The following is a 17,109-nucleotide window of genomic DNA, read 5'->3' on the forward strand; positions in this document are numbered from 1 at the left end:
GGGCATCCTAGGAGGATAAAAGGGAAGAAAAGCCAGAATCTTAAAAAAAAAAAAAAAGAAAGAAAGAAAGGGGGGCAGGGTTTGGTCTCTCTCTGTAGTTTTCCAAACACAGTTTTTTGACATTCTCATAGTCATTAAAATGTATAAAAATGATTATTTCTAAAACAGTATTACCGTGAATTATCACTGCTGTCGTTGCCTAGTAACCTGAGATTTTCTCTCCCCCTTCCTCTCTCTCTCTCTCTCTCTCTCTCTCTCTCTCTCTCTCTCTCCCTCTCTCTCTCTCTCCCCCTCCCCCTCTCAAACTAGTGCCTTGAATTTGTATAAATGGGACTAAATTGATGTTCTTCCTGTAAATCAAGAAGAGACAATGTAGTAGCAACGTGCCTTTGAATGAGTTTAAATATATGTGAATATCTTTCACACTTACACACACACACACACACACACACACACACACACACACAATTAGGACCTCTTTCCACTGCATACTCTCCTAACTAAATCTGGCTGAGGTTGACCAATGCCAGGATTTTGTTTCTTGTGCATTTTCCCTGACCAATTCCTAAATCTTTGCATTTTTATAAAAATGAAAACCATATGCATTCAAGTCTAGAGAAAATATCTTCTCATCTTCTGAGGGACTTTTCCTACCTTCCTGAGAGACATTTTAATGCTGAAGTCAGTGCAGTTCTATGGAAAGAGCAGTGGTCATGTCATCACTGAACCTGAGTCTGATCCAAAGCTCTGCCATTCACTATTGGATGATGTGCCCGAGCAAGTCTTTTCATTTTTCTAGGCTTTAGTTTCATCTATGAAATGAGTGGGTTGGATTAGATGGTCTCTAATGGTTCCTTTCAGTTCTGGATCTATGATCCCACGATGAACCATGGATTTAGTTATTATCAATATAGTTAGGTTTTGAGCCTCTTTTCTCTGGCATTTCTAGACCTTACCCTCTTATGACAGGAAGGTGACCCCACTGCTTCCTTCCTGGAGGTGCAAGGAAAGAATATTTTTTGGGCAACCTGGGTATGATTTTCATACGTCAGGTATAGCACATTCAAGAGTCTTCAAAAATATTGAACCTGCTGCTGTAACTGATGCCGATAGCTTCTTATAAAGATACACATCATGCCTCTTATTGGATGGTGATGCATGTTAATGTCATCCAAATCTAAGGATTTCTTGTTCAGACGGGAACTTAAGGGTTGTCTAACCCAACCCGTACCTAACTGGGAATTTTCTCTCTAATCTTTCAGATGAGTTGGTATCTGGTGTTCACCTGGAGACCTCCAGACTCCTCAGTGTGATAATTCCTGTTTTAACTCTTTAGAGGCTATGATAAATTCCATGACTCATAGTCAGTAATAATAAGAGGAGAGACTCTCTAACAATGAAATCTACACAGAAGCAGAATTGGCTGCTGAGAAGAAGATGGGTGCCCCATCATATTGGAGTCAATGTGAAAGCATGCTGAGCTGGTTACAACTCATAACAAATAAAGAATCATGAAGAGGGCACATGTTAAGCCCACGGGAGACTAAGAATAACCAGCATAAACAGGGCTTTAAGGTTTGTGAAGCACTATACATGTTAATTCATTCGAACTTCACAACAACCCAGGGAGGTAAGTATTAGTCTTATCCCCATTTTATAGATGACAAAAGTGAACTGCTCAGGATCACACAGGAAAGTACCCCATTTTATAGATGAGGAGACTGAGGCAGATAGAGTTTAAGTGACTCTCCTAGGGCCACAAAGTTAGTGTCTGAGGCTGGGTTTGAACTTAGGTCTTCCTGATTCCAGGTCCAGCAATCTATCATGTCACCTGGTTTCCTCTAATAACTGATGGACAGTCTATGTGCCCCACTGGTACCTTCATAATATATCAAGAGAAAGTGATGAAGTCCTGCTAGAACATGGCACTGATATCCCTTTGGTGAACTTCTGGGAAGACATGGGCAAGAGGGGCATAGGATGGACAGGCATGGCTGGGTTAGGACTTACGTAAAACTGTCATCAAGAACTGGTCTAACCAAAATGATACATAGTGGGAACATCACATTTACTTTATCCTAAACAGTTAATCCACTAACATAGATTAAATTCATGTTATCTTTTTTGTCTTTTATGTTAATATTGTTAACTCATGTCAGCTTGCATGAAACTAAAGATCTCAATTCTTTCTCTTATGAACTATTATTCTCTAGTCAAATATTGCTCCATTGATTTTTTTTAACCCAACTGTAGGACTTTACTTTTATGCCTACAAAATTTCATTTGAGTAGATGCAACCCATTGAGATATTTCCAGACCCTGATTCTGCTGTCCAATGTAGCAGCTATTTATTAAATATTACAAATTCACTAATAATTCAGCTGAATTTGAACTTCCAGTGTCACCCACCAACCTTACTCATCATCGATCATGTCAGGAGCTATATATGCATGCTAAATTCTTTAAACACTCTGAATGGCTTTCCTCATTATTTCTTAAACTGTAAATTCCACTGAACTGGAAGCCATATATGATGTAGTTGGCCCCTGGACAGAGTCATGTGGTGTTTCTTAGTCTGATATTCACTATGATAGAGAACTTTTGAACCAGAATTTATCCCTGACTTAAAATCTAGCCTCAGACACTTACTAGCTGTGTGACCCTCATGCAAGTTACTTAAGCTCTGTCTGCCTTTGTTTCCTCATCTATAAAATGAGGATGATAATAGTAGCACCTACCTTCCAGGGTTCTAAAAATCAAATGATTTGTAAGCATTTGTAAAATGCTTAGCACAGAATCTGGTACATAGTGGGCACTATATAAATGCTAGCTATAAAGATAATTATTATTATTATGGTAACTGTTATATCCAAGGTCAGTTAGAACTAGACTTGGAACCCCACACGTCCTGGTCCTAAGGAGTCTAATAGTCCACACTCCTCTCAAAGTGAGGCTCAGACCTTCTCAGCTTGTCCACATGGAGTGGCCCCAGATTATCCCTTCACTCCCTGCCCATCCTTCTTTATGGAAGTTGTCATCTCTTAGGACTGACTTGTGGGATTTCAGAAGGGACAGTGAGCCTATAAGGACATGATGGCTGATGATGGGAAGCTGTCCTCCCTGTTGCTGCCTATACATCTGCTTGCTGCCCAACAAAGCTATATCATCGGCAAAGTCAGAATCACTTAGGGCACGTCTACAGTGCCTGGGGGATAATGAATCCAAACTCACTTCCTAACTCACACACATGACAAATGGTCTGGGACCATGATGAAGAGAAATGAGGAAAGGACATATCCCCTCTGCACACATTTTGGTTAATTTCCCAGAAGCAAGCCATAATAATGCAGGTTGCAAGCAGAGTGTTGCCGAGTGTGACAAATCAAGCGTTTGGGGGATGGGGGAAATTGGAAGGGGGGGGCAGTGGTAGTCTATATTCTTTCTTTTTTTTAAGTAAACAGGAACAAGATTTTTAAAATTGCCAAAAAAGGGACCGTTTTCTCTAGGAGACATATAAGTAGCGAGAATAAGGTTTGGCACTAGGCAGGGCATTTTAGCATGCTCATACAAAGCTGCATAATGTAGCTTTAGAGTTCTGGCTGAATTTAGAAAAGAAACTGGGGCCATCCTGCTGTGTTAAATCCCTCCTGCTGTGCTGGGGAAAGGCAGCTCATATTTTATAAAGCTTGATGAGAAAGGGAAAGTGGGTTGGCTCCAAGGGATCAGAAAGATGCCAAAGTCTCCAAAGCTGTGAGATAGGATCCCAGTTTTGCTCTCGGTACTAAGTAGTTGGGTAACTCTGGGCAAATCCATGCCTTGGCTTTCTTGTCATCAAAGAAGGGGTAAGCAACTCAGTTGGTCCCACATTTCAATACCCTTGAAGCCAAACTTGGAATTTGGTACCTTGGTAGCTGCTTATCTGGAGAGAGGCTGTACAAGATGCCTTAGGGGAAACCTCAAGCTCCATGATGGGTGCTGAAGATTGAGGAACAATGGAAATGTCTCTACTTCTACTGAGTCCTGACAAGTTGGCAAACAAGCATTCTAGGACAGAAGGCACTGGACGAAATGCAAGGCCATTGGGTATTATGTATACCTGGCACTAAACATTCCATCATCCCAGCTAGACCAACATGTGGTATGTTGGACAGTGGTCTGGCAGCAGATGGAGTTCTTGGATGTCCATGGCTTTGCTGGGCTAGGGTCACCATGGTAGGGAATGGTCTCTAGACTCTAGGTGGTATAAACAGGGACTCTGTACAGAAGGAAGGGGGGCAATTCACTTTTACCCCATGAAGGAGGGAGTAAAAAAGGAGGAATGTTGGAACTAAAGGAAAACTTTTCCCTGACTCTGACTCTGGAAAATAATGTTTTGCAGGTAATGGATTCCAGGTAATGGATTCCAGTTCTTGGTCCTGACAGGTTAATGAAACTGAGGCTTTCCTCTGCCTCTGTGTTTCCATACCCCACCTTCACTCTGACCCACCTTTGGGCTCACAAAGTCAAGTTCTATTGTCCAACTTAAAGTGTATGAAGCTCACCCAGACAGGTTTCCGATGGAGAGAGTCACTTACTTGTAAGGGATGTGTTTACTGCCATTGACCAGAGCAAGAATGACATTTCCCAAGGCTGATAGCGACAGGCACAGGCCCGAACCACCCTCTCGATTTTTGCTGAGAGCTTTGACACAGCTGCCTAGGTCAATCAGATGCAAGCGGCTTCGACCTCCAGACACTGCCACAAGGAGAGAGAGAGAGAAAAAAAAAAGACAAAAGGGGACAGTGATTAACTTTGGGCTGATGCTAAATGATTCTTGATAGAGCTTCTTGGAAAAATTCCCTATGAACACACACATTTGAGCCCAGGCACAAGACCTTGTCCATCACAACCTACTAAGAAACCCCACTGAAGTCATATCTGGGAGTAATAAACAGTGGGGGTCCCGTTAACATCACTCCCTATTGCTCCACATTGCTGATCTCCTTCAAAATTGTTCCTGCTATCACAATGCTTGGCAACTAAGGCTGAGCTCAGTAGGAGCCCAGAGAAAGTAAATTTGTAATCTGGGAAAACACCATGGTACCTTACTGCTGTTTGGATTAAGCAAGTCCTGGTAGATTTTGATTCCTATTCTCAATATGGTTAATTCTCTATTATCTACTTGCTTATTGCTCATCTGAAATAATCTCGAGTCAAATTTTCACTGCTCAGGTAACAATCTGTTGATCCAATATTCAATAAATTAAGTGCCTACTATGTTCTAGGCACTGTGCCAAATGCTGGGAATATAATCAATAAAAAAAAAACAATCTCTGCCCTCAAGGAGCTTACAATCTAATGTCAACAGTGGTAAAGCACCAGTCAAAGAAGTATGGGGGGAGATTCAAGAGAGGTGAATGGTGGTCAGAATGTCTGAATGTGACTCTGCTGCACACCAAGGGCTGATTCTGCACACATGATCTCTGTCACTTGATATGTTGTGAAATAGATGGTTTGTTAGTATTGGAATCAAGAAGACTTGAGTTCAAATTGTTCCTTGGATATGTACTAGCTGTGTATAGGCATGTCACTTAGTTTCTCTCAGCCTCAGTTTCCACTTCTATAAAATGGAGCTAATAGTAAACCCTACATCAAGGAACTGTTGTGAGGCTCAAATGAGACAGACAATACATGCAAAGTTCATTACAAACTTCAAAGTGCTAAATAAATGTGAGCTAGTGTTATTAAGACAAATTACTCAGTTTAAAGGGGAAAAAACCCCTTCTACCTAATTACAGTTACTGTTGCTGCTACTACTGCTCAATTTAGAGAAAGAGAAACAAACCTGCAACCTAATTACAAAGTTAATACTACTGTTGTAATTGTTACTGCTGCTGCTACTGCTACTTCTACTTTTACTACTGCTGCTGCTGCTGCTATTAATACAATGCAATTTAGAGAGAAAAAACTGAAACCTAAATGCAGTTACTATTTATGCTGCTGCTGCTAGTATTGCTACTACTATTCAATTTAGAGAGAGGAAAAACTTTGCCATCTAATTACATAGTTACTACTACTGATATTGTTGCTGCTACTGCTGCTTCTGCTACTACTACTATTATTACTCAGTTTGGAGAAAGAAAAAAAAACCCTGTAACCTAATTACAAAGTTAATACTACTGCTGCTGCTGCTACTTCTACTACTACCACTACTACTACTACTACTACTACTACTACTACTACTACTACTACTACCACTCAGTTTTGAGAGAGAGAAAAAAAAACCTGCTACCTAATTACATAGTTAATACTACTGCTGTTGCTGCTGCTGCTGCCGCTGCTACTACTACTACTACTACTACTACTACTACTACTACTACTACTACTACTACTACCACCACCACTCAGTTTTGAGAGAGAGAAAAAAAACCTGCTACCTAATTACATAGTTACTGCTGATGCTGCTGTTGCTGCCATTACTACTACTATTCTCACTTCATCTGTCCTCTATTATTGTGGATCATGGAAGAAGTGGCTTTGAGATATAATTAATTCCCACGGGCACATAGGCAGGGAGAGGTAGGATTTGATCTCAGATTCTCTGGCTCTACACCCAGTGCTCTCTCTACCAGACCACAAGGCTTCCTGTGATAACCTGAATAGGTTGTGAGATGAAAACATTTTCAAGTGACTTTCTTAGGCCTAATTGTTTCTACCCTACCCTACATCCCATTGTCTGCTCCAGATCTAGAAAGACAATTTTGAGTCTTACAGTTAATAAGATTTCAAGCTTAATAAAAGTATATTTTATCCCTATTTTCCTAAGTAGGCTAATGTTACCTCCTTCCTAACATTTCTCTATCTCACAAGATTTGCTATGGCAAATAAGGAAATAATTACTTTTTAGGACAATGAATTACTCAGTTTAGAGAGAGAGAAAAAACACTGCAATCTAATTACACAGACAGGATATTGGTATGAATCACAGATTGAAAGGGAGAGAGAGGGCCCAGTATGCCCATGTTGACCCTAAGAATTCAGCTGATTTAAGTGAATCAAAAAACCTCCAATACATCCTGATAAGGATGCATGGAACAAATGAGCTCATTTACACCATGCTATAAGAATGTTATAAAGCATTCATAATTATACACAAGTAACTCAGGATGTGTGAGTGAACATTTAGATAATGGCAAATGAGCTTAGGGCTATACCAGAGCCTGCCTAATATCATCCAGGCAAACTGGAATTGGAGCCTTCACAAAATTTGGAATTTCACGTGTTTTGCTTAATCTGGTTGGGCAGGGACTAGCTAAATGGACTCAGATCATTTGCCCATTAGCAAGAAACCATATCACCCCAGGGGACATTAGAGAAATTCTTTTAAAATGAATGATTAAGAGAGACAGATAGATAGACTGACAGAGAAAGACAGAGAGACAGACAGACAGAGAGACAGACAGACAGAGAGACAGAGACAGACAGAGAGAGAGGTATGCTAATAAGACTGACCTGGAAGACAGAGGAACAGATTTCTAGTTTTTGGCTCTTCCCTTTACTAGGTCTGTGATATCAGACAACTTATTTAATTTCTAAAGGCTTTTATTTCCTCATTCACAAAAAGAAAACAATGTTGGACTAGTTGGATCTTTAAGGTTATTTCCAGCTTGAAAATGCTACCATTCTGGATACTGGGACCTCTTAAGATCTTCTTGATCATGCTTTGGAAGAGAAGGAGTTAAGAATCTAAGAAGAAAAAAAAATTTTAAATTGGGAAAATGTCCTATCAGCCTTGAAGACAAGTATAAGAAATGGCCCATGGAATGTCTTTTAAGAGCTCAGGCTCCCCCCTATAAACTGCAGAGGGAGTAATACTTACAAATAAGTCATCAAGCATAAATCTGTACCAGCCCTGGGCAAGCCTTGAAACCCTACTGGAACCTTGTTCATCTGATTGCCCATTTATATCATTTATAACTTTACGCTTGTCTGCCAACTGTACCCCCAGTAATGTTGTTTTACCTCTTCAGACTCAACCGGTATTCCTTTCTTCCCCACATTATGTTCCAAATAAAAGTGTTTAGTCTCTGTTCCTAAAACTCACCTTTTTTGTTCTCCTACTTCTGTGCCCCTGCTGACTCTTCCCTAAGACTGTAACACCTTTCCCTGCCTTTACTTATTGAATTCCTATTTCTTTTTAAAATTAAACTCAAATGTCCCCTCCTTCATGACTTTGTTCCTTAGACTTCATAAAGCACTTTAAAGAACTTCTCTAATGCATCTAGAATGTGTATTAGTAGTGTCTAAATTTATTCATTATTCCCTTGAGGGATTATAAGCACCATGCAAACCATGAAGAGACTTACTGAATTCTGTGTATCTTACAGCCTGTCCTCTAGCATGGGACTCTGAAACAGGAGCACCTGATACTTACTGAATCGGTGAATGAATGAATACCATTGTGACTTCTAGTACCAGTTAATGCCAGGAGTATCTTTACATAGACACAGTAGATAGAGCACTGGATCTAGAGTCAGTAAGACATGAGTTTAAATCCTGCCTCAGAAATTTATAGACTATGTGACCTTGGGCAAGGCACTCTCTTTTGGCCTCAGTTTCCTCACTTGTAAAAAGTGGATAACAATAGCATCTACCTCTGAGGATCATATGACATAATATTTGCAAAGCATCACAGTACCCAGCACATAGTAAGTGCTTAAATTCATTCTTCTTTCTACCCTCTCTTTCTTCTTTCTCCTTTTCCTTCCTTGCCCTTTCCCCCTTCTTTACTCTCTACCTTCCTTCCCTCTTTTTTCCTTTCTTCTTCCCTCTTTTCCTTCCTTTGCTTTTCTCCCCTCTTCTTTCCCTCTTTCTCCTTTCTCCCTTTCTTTCTTTTTATTTCCTTCCTCCACAGATCAAGGAACTCTTTCCTAGAACTTAGAATTGTCTAGGGATATCTAACTTGGTTTTCTACTAAAAAGGAGAGTCAATGTAAGAAGCACTGCAATAGGGAAGTTGTAAGAAAACGTATCTTTTACAACCGAAAACAAAAAAAAAAAATTAGCCTTTCCTTACTGAGATCTGGAAAAGAATGACATTTCTCTAAAGATTTTGTTTTCTTTCAGCTAAGTCTGGAAATAGGAAAATCTTAAATGTGTGTATGTGTATGCATATGTGTAAGCACGCATGCGCACATGTGAGTGTTCAGCAGCTGTATGACTGATACATCAAATCAGCCATCTTCACTCATAACGGCCAGTTAACAGAAGCATGCTCCATCTTCCTCTTCGCTGCAGGGTGGCTAATTAATAAACCTCCCCTTAATTGAGTTCTGGCTGCTAGGTCCAGGGAGATTATTACTTAAATATAAGTAAACAAAATTTCCATTTTAAACAACACACTAAATCATCTCATTACGTTTTAAACAGATGTAAATTCACTGAACTCAAACATGTACGGAGAATGGTAGGCAAGTCTATTACTCAGGCGCTGCAGACTCAGGTCTCCTGGTCCCTTCTCATACAGCTCTACATCCATGCCCTTTTGGTAGACAGGTATCTATCAATTAATTTCATCAGTACACCATCTCTTTTTCTTCCTTTTCTCTCCATTTCTGATACACTAAAATGTCTCCATAAAAGCTTCTGGAAGCTAACTGTGATGACAATCCCTTCAGTGTTTTTCTAAAGTTAAGACTTTTTAAAAAAATGAAAGCCAATCTTTCATATATTGTACCTGGAAAGGTGATAGTTTTGATGTTTAATATTTTGTGAATATTAAGAGCATGTAAAGGACTGACATTTAAGTTTTTTTTTTAATAATAAGCCCTGGACAAAATTAAGTCCTTGAGTAAATAAGTCCAATAACACCTTTTATAAAATTTATTTTTATTTTCCCCCAATTTATTTATTTTTAGTTTTCAACATTCATTTCCATAAGATTTTGAGTTACAAATTTTTCTCCCCATTTTCCCCTATCCCCCACCCTAAAATACTGAGCCTACTGAATACCCCTTCCCCTAATCTGTTCTCTCGTATATCCTCCCCCTTCCCCCCCAACTTTCTAGCAGGGCAAGATGGATTTCTCTACCCCACTGCCTGTACATCTTATTTCCCTTATATACTTATTTATTACATCTTATGTAACAAAAAACAATTTTTAAAAAACATTTGTTTTTAAATCTTTGAGTTCCAGATTTTTCCCCTTCCTCCTTCTCCACCTACCCACTCTAGGAAAACAAGCAATTCAATATAGGTTGTACATGGTCTTGGTTACACAGAACATTTACATAGTAGTCATATTGTGAAAGACTAACTATAATTCCCTCCATCCTATCCTGCCCCCCACTTATTCTATTTTCTCCTTTGACCCTGTCCCTTTTCAAAAGTGTTTGCTTCTAACTACCCTCTCCCCTATCTGCCCTCCCTTCTATCCCCCCTCTTTTTCCCTTCCCCCCTACTTTCCTGTAGGGTAAGATATTCAACTGAGTGTGTATGTTATTCCCTCCTTAAGCCAAATCTGATGAGTGTAAGGTTGACCCATTCCCTTTCATCTTCCTGATCTTCCCTTCCATTGTAACAGTTTTCTCTTGCCTCTTTTATATGAGAGAATTTACCCTATTGTATCTCTCCCTTTCTCCTCCCAATATATTCTTCTCTTACCTCAGTTTTATTTTTTAGATATCATCCCTTCATATTCAACTCATCCTGTACCCTCTATGTATACATGTACATACATATGCACACACTCACATATATACTTATACTCACATATACCCTACTATACACATATATGTATATATACATATATACACACATATTTTATATATATATATACATATACATATATATTTATTTATTTATTTATTCCCTTTGACTATCCTCATACTAAGAAAAGTCTTATGAGTTACAATTATTGTTTTTCCATGTAGGAAGGTAAATAGTTAAACTTAATAAGTTCCTTACGATTTCTTTTTCCTGTTTACCTTCTCATGCTTCTCTTACTTCTTTTATTTGAGTGAAAGTCAAATTTTCTGTTCAGCTCTGGTTTTTTCATCAAGAATGTATGAAAATCCTTTATTTCATTGAATAGCCATATTTTTTCCTGAAGCATTATACTCAGTTTTGCTGGGTAGGTGATTCTTGGTTTTAGTCCTAGATCCTTTGACCTCTGGAATATCATATTACAATCCCTTTGATCCCTTAATGTAGAAGCTGCTAGGTCTTGTGTTATCCTGATTGTGTTTCCACAATACTCAAATTGTTTCTTCCTCATTGCTTGCAGTATTTTCTCCTTGACCTGGGAACTCTGGAATTTGGCTATGATATCCCTAGGAGTTTTCTTTTGGAGATCTTTTTCAAGAGATGATCAGTGAATTCTTTCAATTTCTATTTTTTTTCCCTCTGGTTCTAGAATATCGGGGCAATTTTGCTTGATAATTTCTTGAATTATTTAGGCTCTTTTTTTGATCATAGTTTTCAGGTAGTCCAATAATTTTTAAATTATCTCTCCTGGATCTATTTTCCAGGTCAGTGGTTTTTCCAATGAGATATTTTACATTGACTTCTATTTTTTCATTTGTTTGGAGCTGTTTTATAGTATCTTGATTTCTCATAAAGTCATTAACTTCCATTTGCTCCAATTTAATTTTGAAGGAATTATTCTCTTCAGTGAGTTTTTGAAATTCCTTTTCCATCTGGCCAATTAGGCTTTTTAAGGCATTCTTCTCCTCATTGGCTTTTGGGACTCTTTTGTCATTTAAGTAAGTCCATTTTTTAAGATGTCATTTTCTTTAGTCAGGTTGTTGACTCTCTTTTCTTGATTTTCTTGCATCATTCTCATTTCTCTTCCTATTTTTTCCTCCACTTCTCTTACTTGATTTTCAAAATTCTTCTTGAGCTCTTCCATGGCCTGTAACCGATTCAAATTTTTTTGGGAGCTTTTGATGCAGGAGTTTTTGCTTCATTGTCTTCCTCCCATTCCATGCTTTGATCCTTTTTGTCCCCCAAAAAGGAATCTATGGTAGGATTGCGTTTCCTCTGCTTGCTCATAATGCCAGTCAATTACTTGACTTTTGATCTCTTTGCCATGGAAGAACTCTGCTTTCAGAATGGAGATAACTTTGTCCCAAATTGCTGAGGTTTTTGCAGCTGCCAGAGCTATTAGGAAGGCACACTCTCTGAAGGCCCCACAAGCTCTGGCACACTGGCCACACACTCCAGGACCACCACCTAAGACCACGATCCAGATACAAGCAGGTCAAAGCAAGAGCCACTACTCTCTGAATGGTTGCTTGGTCCCCCTACAATCTGCAAGCCAGGAGCTCCGGAAGCAGCCATGTGGCAATAGATGTAGCCACTGTACCTGTGCCACTTCTTGCCCCAGGGCAGGGGCTGGACCAGGCTCTTCCAACCCCCTCTTCCAACACAGTTCCTGAATGACCTTTTACTTTATCTTTGGCATTTATGGGTTGAGAAGTCTGCAAAACACCACAGCTGCTGGTGATTCACTCTCCTGAAGTCTGCTCTGGCTGCAGGCCAGAACCATGGCTCAAGGGGGATTGCACTTGGCTCCCAGGCCAGTGCAACAGACCCTTCCTGCTGGCCTGCCAGACTTCCATCAGCAGAAGATTTGTTTCTCTCTATCACTTTGTGGGTGCTGTAGCTCTAAAATTTTTTTAGAGTAATTTTTTTTTTACATGTATTGGAGGTGGTGGGAACCAGAGCTGTGCAGAGGTCCTGTTTCTACTCTACCAGCTTGGCTCCCCCTCCCCCATAACACCTTTAAAGGAAAGGGTTGACGCTTCCTTCCTATTCCACATCTCCATACACTTTTATAACCAAGTTTGGAAGCAGAACTACAACATTCCCTCTTTCTGATGTTATGAGAATACCACAAAAGCAGGAAAAACATAGTTTTTATTGCAATGCTTTTTGCTTTGTCCAAACTGGGGAAGGATGAAAAATTACCTAAGAACATTTTTATCTCCTGGGATTCTTTTTCCAGTGTGGTTGAGAAGCCTATTTGCTCAAGAAGTGGATCTTTTGAGGTCTACTCATTGCTAAAAGAGCAGCTGGAAGGCACAGTGGTAACTGTTGATCAATTCTCAACTGTTACAAATGCAGCATAAGTGCAAGCATCATAGCAGTATAATGAGAACCCCATACAATGGAAACACCATTTTTTTAATAGTGCTCAGTGCAGTGCCTGGAAAATAGTAGGTGCTTCATAAATGCTTGTTGACTGATTGGCTAATGAGCTCTTTTCTCAGATTAGGTTCTTAGTTCTACAGAGGATTTTTGGAATTAGCCCTGTGGTTAGAGCTAGACCAATATTTTCAAGTAGAGTGGGGAGAAACTGAAAAGACTTCATTATGGCTTCTTCTAATAGAGAAAATGTTGGTCTGCAAAGGTGAGCCTACTTTTCTTAAAAGTACTGAGCAAAGAAGCATCCTTTACTCTCTACTGCTGGCAAGAACCTGGCCAGAGTGCTTTGAACTAAGCTGCTGCATAAAACTGGGAGCTAGTCATGCTGGGAATCAGCATGGCTTCAAGGCCAACATAGAGTGGGGGTGCTCTCTGTAGGACAGTAGATGTAGGAGCCATGCAGGAGGAAACTACATTAGATTCACTGATGATACAAATACATTCTGACACCATCTATCAACCTGGCTTCTAACAGGTATTAAGTTTTGATAGCCAGAAAATTGATTTGTATCCTCATCCTTAGATGATGCAGTGGTTGGTGATGTCAGACTCATTTTCAAAAGAAAGAAGCAAAGAACAGGAAGAGGTCTAAATGTTTTTTATGTAGCCATACATTCATGTGTTTGTGTTGGGCATTGGTTTGGCACACACCCCATAGAACATGCATCGGAATGAGCCTTTGGGAGGTGATCTCATGAAAAAAAGTACTCAACCTCCATGGCCACCTTCAGAAACAGAGGAATTTTATATTTATTTTTTTTCTTCTTAACAGTGAAAGGCACTGTGTTAATCACTGGGCATGCAAATAGAAAAAGAGAGAGTCTCTGCTCTCAAATACCTCAAATTCTAATAGGAGAAGAATTAGGTTTCAGCTGCAAGTCAGATGGAAAGGGTTCGTGGATGCAGAGGAAAAGCAAATGGTATTATAGCACTTAGTTCTAAAGGACAGGAACTTTGAGATGATGAAGTATTCCTCTTATTGATCCCCATGTGCCTACTTCAATTCTATGACAGAGTACTGAATTGGTCACAAAACCAGAAGAGCAGCCCATGGCAACTAGGTCAATCAGTGGATGAATGTAAGGCTTAGAGTCAGAAAGACTCATCTTCCTGACTTCCAATCTGGCCTTAGATACTTACTAGTTTTGTGACCCTGGGCAAGTCACTTAACCCTGGTTGCCTCAGTTTCCTCACCTGTAAAGTGGGCTGGAGAAGGAAATGGCAAACCACTCCAGTATCTTTTCCAAGAAAAGCCCACATGAGGTCATGAAGAGTCAAATATAAATGAAAACTGAATAATGTATGCTTTTAAAAAGTATTTTGTATGGAAGCATTTATTTTGCATGGAGGAAATAAAGAGCTCATACACATACAGTTGAAAAGGGTCTGAAAGACCCATTTTACAGAAGAAACTGATTTTTCAAGGACTACACAGTTAATAAGAACCAGAGGTAGGATATGAATTCAGGTCTTCCTGACTCCAGTTCTAGCATTCTGTCCTATCCCTGATCAATATTATACATTAACTACTTTTCTAATCTCTTTTGCAGAGACCCTAAACTTGAACCAAACCCAAACTTTAAGTGATTTATCCCTGGGGCTCTGAAGTGGGGCCACAAAAAGTTCAAGATGAAAAAAAAAGAGCCTGATACCTCTTGTTAGAGGCCAAGGTATCCTTAGGACTGAGCCAAGAGCTGAGGAAGTAAAGGTAAAAGCAGTAAAAGGTACCTGCAGCCCCTTTGGCCAGCCCCAAATGCCACCACTGTCATTATATACCATTTCACTGAACAAATATTGACTAAGCAACTACTATTTGCCAAGTGCTATGCTAAGTGTTAGAGGAGAAGAGGAGTTTCAATGTGACATGGTCACCGTCCTCACAGAGTTTATTGTCCAATAAGATGCAAACATTGATAATCGTAACACCCAAGACTTCATGATATACTCTAAAAAGATGGGCAATGTGAGGTTTGAAGGGGGTGGTTATCACTAAGCTGGGGATCAGGGAAAGACTTCATAGAGAAGCTGGCATTTGAATTGTGCTTTAAATATGGTTAGGGATTCAAAAGATGGAAAAAACAGAGGGAGGATATTCTAGGTGTAGGAAAAAAGCCTTCTTCCCAAGGCATGAAACTAGGCAAGTTTAGATTTTGCTCAGTAATTCAACTAATTCAGTTTATTGGGGTGTAGAGTTCACAGAGGGGCACAATATGAACTCAGGCTGTCAAACTAAGATAGAAAGATATTTTAGGGGATTCTGAATCTCAGGCAAAAGGGTTGGAACTTACTTTGGCAATACAAAAGGGAACTAGTGGAGGTTTTTAAGCAGTGGAGACCCATGCATAAAGAAAATTACTCACAGAGATGGGATAAGAATCTCAAAAGTGCATGTTAAAATATTCTATAGTTCTTTTTGGACATTCTCTCATTGTAATCGTTTTCGGAGGTTTTTTAAGGGGTTTATATAAATCCTGTTATATATGCCAGTGGCTGGATTGAAAACTTCTACGGAGCCAGATAGACAGAAAAACTAGTGTGGGGGTAATGACAAGAGTATTTAAGTCAGATTCAGAAGACCCAGATTAGAAGTCCAGCCCTTTCCCTATCCACCTAGTCCTTCAAACAAACTGAGCCTGTTTCCTTATAAAATAGGCAGACCACTCACCCTAACAACCTTCCAATGTTGTTATGAAGATTAACTATGATAATCCCTGTTCTGATAGCCATTAGGGAGGGGTAGGATGGTACAGTAGATAGGGTGTTGGACTTGAAGTCAAATCCTGATTCAGATAGCAAGGAATTGTTTTTTGTTTGTTTGTTTTTTGCATTTTGGAGGGCAATTGGGGTTAAGTAACTTGCCCAAGGTTACAGGGCTAGTTTTTTTGTGTGGGTGTTAAGTGTGGGTCTTCCTGACTTTACTCACTGCACCACCTAGCCGCCCCCACCAACGAATTATTTTACCATGAGCAAGTCACTAACCTTTCTTCTCCCTCATGTATGGACTCACTCTCTGGACTTCCCTTTGCTTGCTGTCTTAGAGAAACTTCTCCTAATAGATGACTTCTTCCTCCAGACCCCTATTTTAGGAAAGATCTCCAGCCTCTGTGGATAGGGACTCTTACATTTTAACTTTGTCTTCTCAATATCTCATATAGTGTGCATGGCACCCAGTAGGCATTTAACTTTCTTTAAACCAAAATGAATTTTCTTTATTGATTTGAAAGCTGCCAAGAAGGAAGGAGGAGAGAGAACCAGCTAACTTACTTCCACCTTTTCCACTCTTTTCCATTCGGTACTGGTAGATATGCAGAGTGAATAACATATGTGAGTTCCTATGGTCGTCTTCATCACAATCTTGCTGGCTACTCCGCCGGGAGGCAATGGCAGCATCAAGGAAGAAGGCCGCCTTCTCGGCTGTGGGGGCTCGAAGTTCACTCTGGTTCTGGAGCTGTAAGATAGAATTCAAGAGATGAAGGAAAAATGCAAAAAGGGAACCAGGAGATGCCCAAGGTGGTCAGCTTTATCCTGGGGTAGGGCAATTTCCTTCCCATTCATGTACTGGTTTAAATGTTATTATTCTATTTTCTGGATCTCATATGTATTTCTACATGCCTCTCACAATCTGTAATCTCTTATAAGGTCTGAACCCTAGGCCTATGATATTAAATATCTTCATAGCGTACTTTGTCTCATCCATATTACCCTTAGCTATCAATGCCTGTTTAACTCTTTGCAATCTGTTTTCTGACCTTATCACTTAACAGATTGTTCCAAAGCTATCAATGACCTTTTAATTACAAAATCTTAATACCCATTTTTTTCTCAATATCCATTTTTCTTGACCTCTCTGCAGGGAGGCTGAGGATACATAGGCTAGACAGAGTACCAGACTTAGAGTCAGAAAGATCAGAGTGTGTGACCCTGG

General features: G+C 39.7%; 1 protein-coding gene across 2 annotated transcripts in view; it reads right to left on the reverse strand.

Annotated features, from left to right (window-relative positions):
* The window catches only part of KIF26B (kinesin family member 26B), a 628,846-nt gene that overhangs the window by 78,808 nt on the left and 532,929 nt on the right, over positions 1 to 17,109 (reverse strand). For both annotated transcript variants that reach the window (XM_069069145.1, XM_069069146.1), the window contains 2 exons: positions 16,449 to 16,632; positions 4,575 to 4,734 (listed from right to left, as the gene is read on the reverse strand). In XM_069069145.1, the coding sequence (XP_068925246.1) occupies positions 4,575 to 4,734; positions 16,449 to 16,632 (344 nt within the window). The remainder of the gene's footprint in view (positions 1 to 4,574; positions 4,735 to 16,448; positions 16,633 to 17,109) is intronic.

This window comes from Petaurus breviceps, unplaced genomic scaffold, assembly GCF_028583685.1.
Source record: "Petaurus breviceps papuanus isolate PSGF00001 unplaced genomic scaffold, PetGlider_PUasm1.0 90778, whole genome shotgun sequence".
NCBI lineage: Eukaryota > Metazoa > Chordata > Mammalia > Diprotodontia > Petauridae > Petaurus > Petaurus breviceps.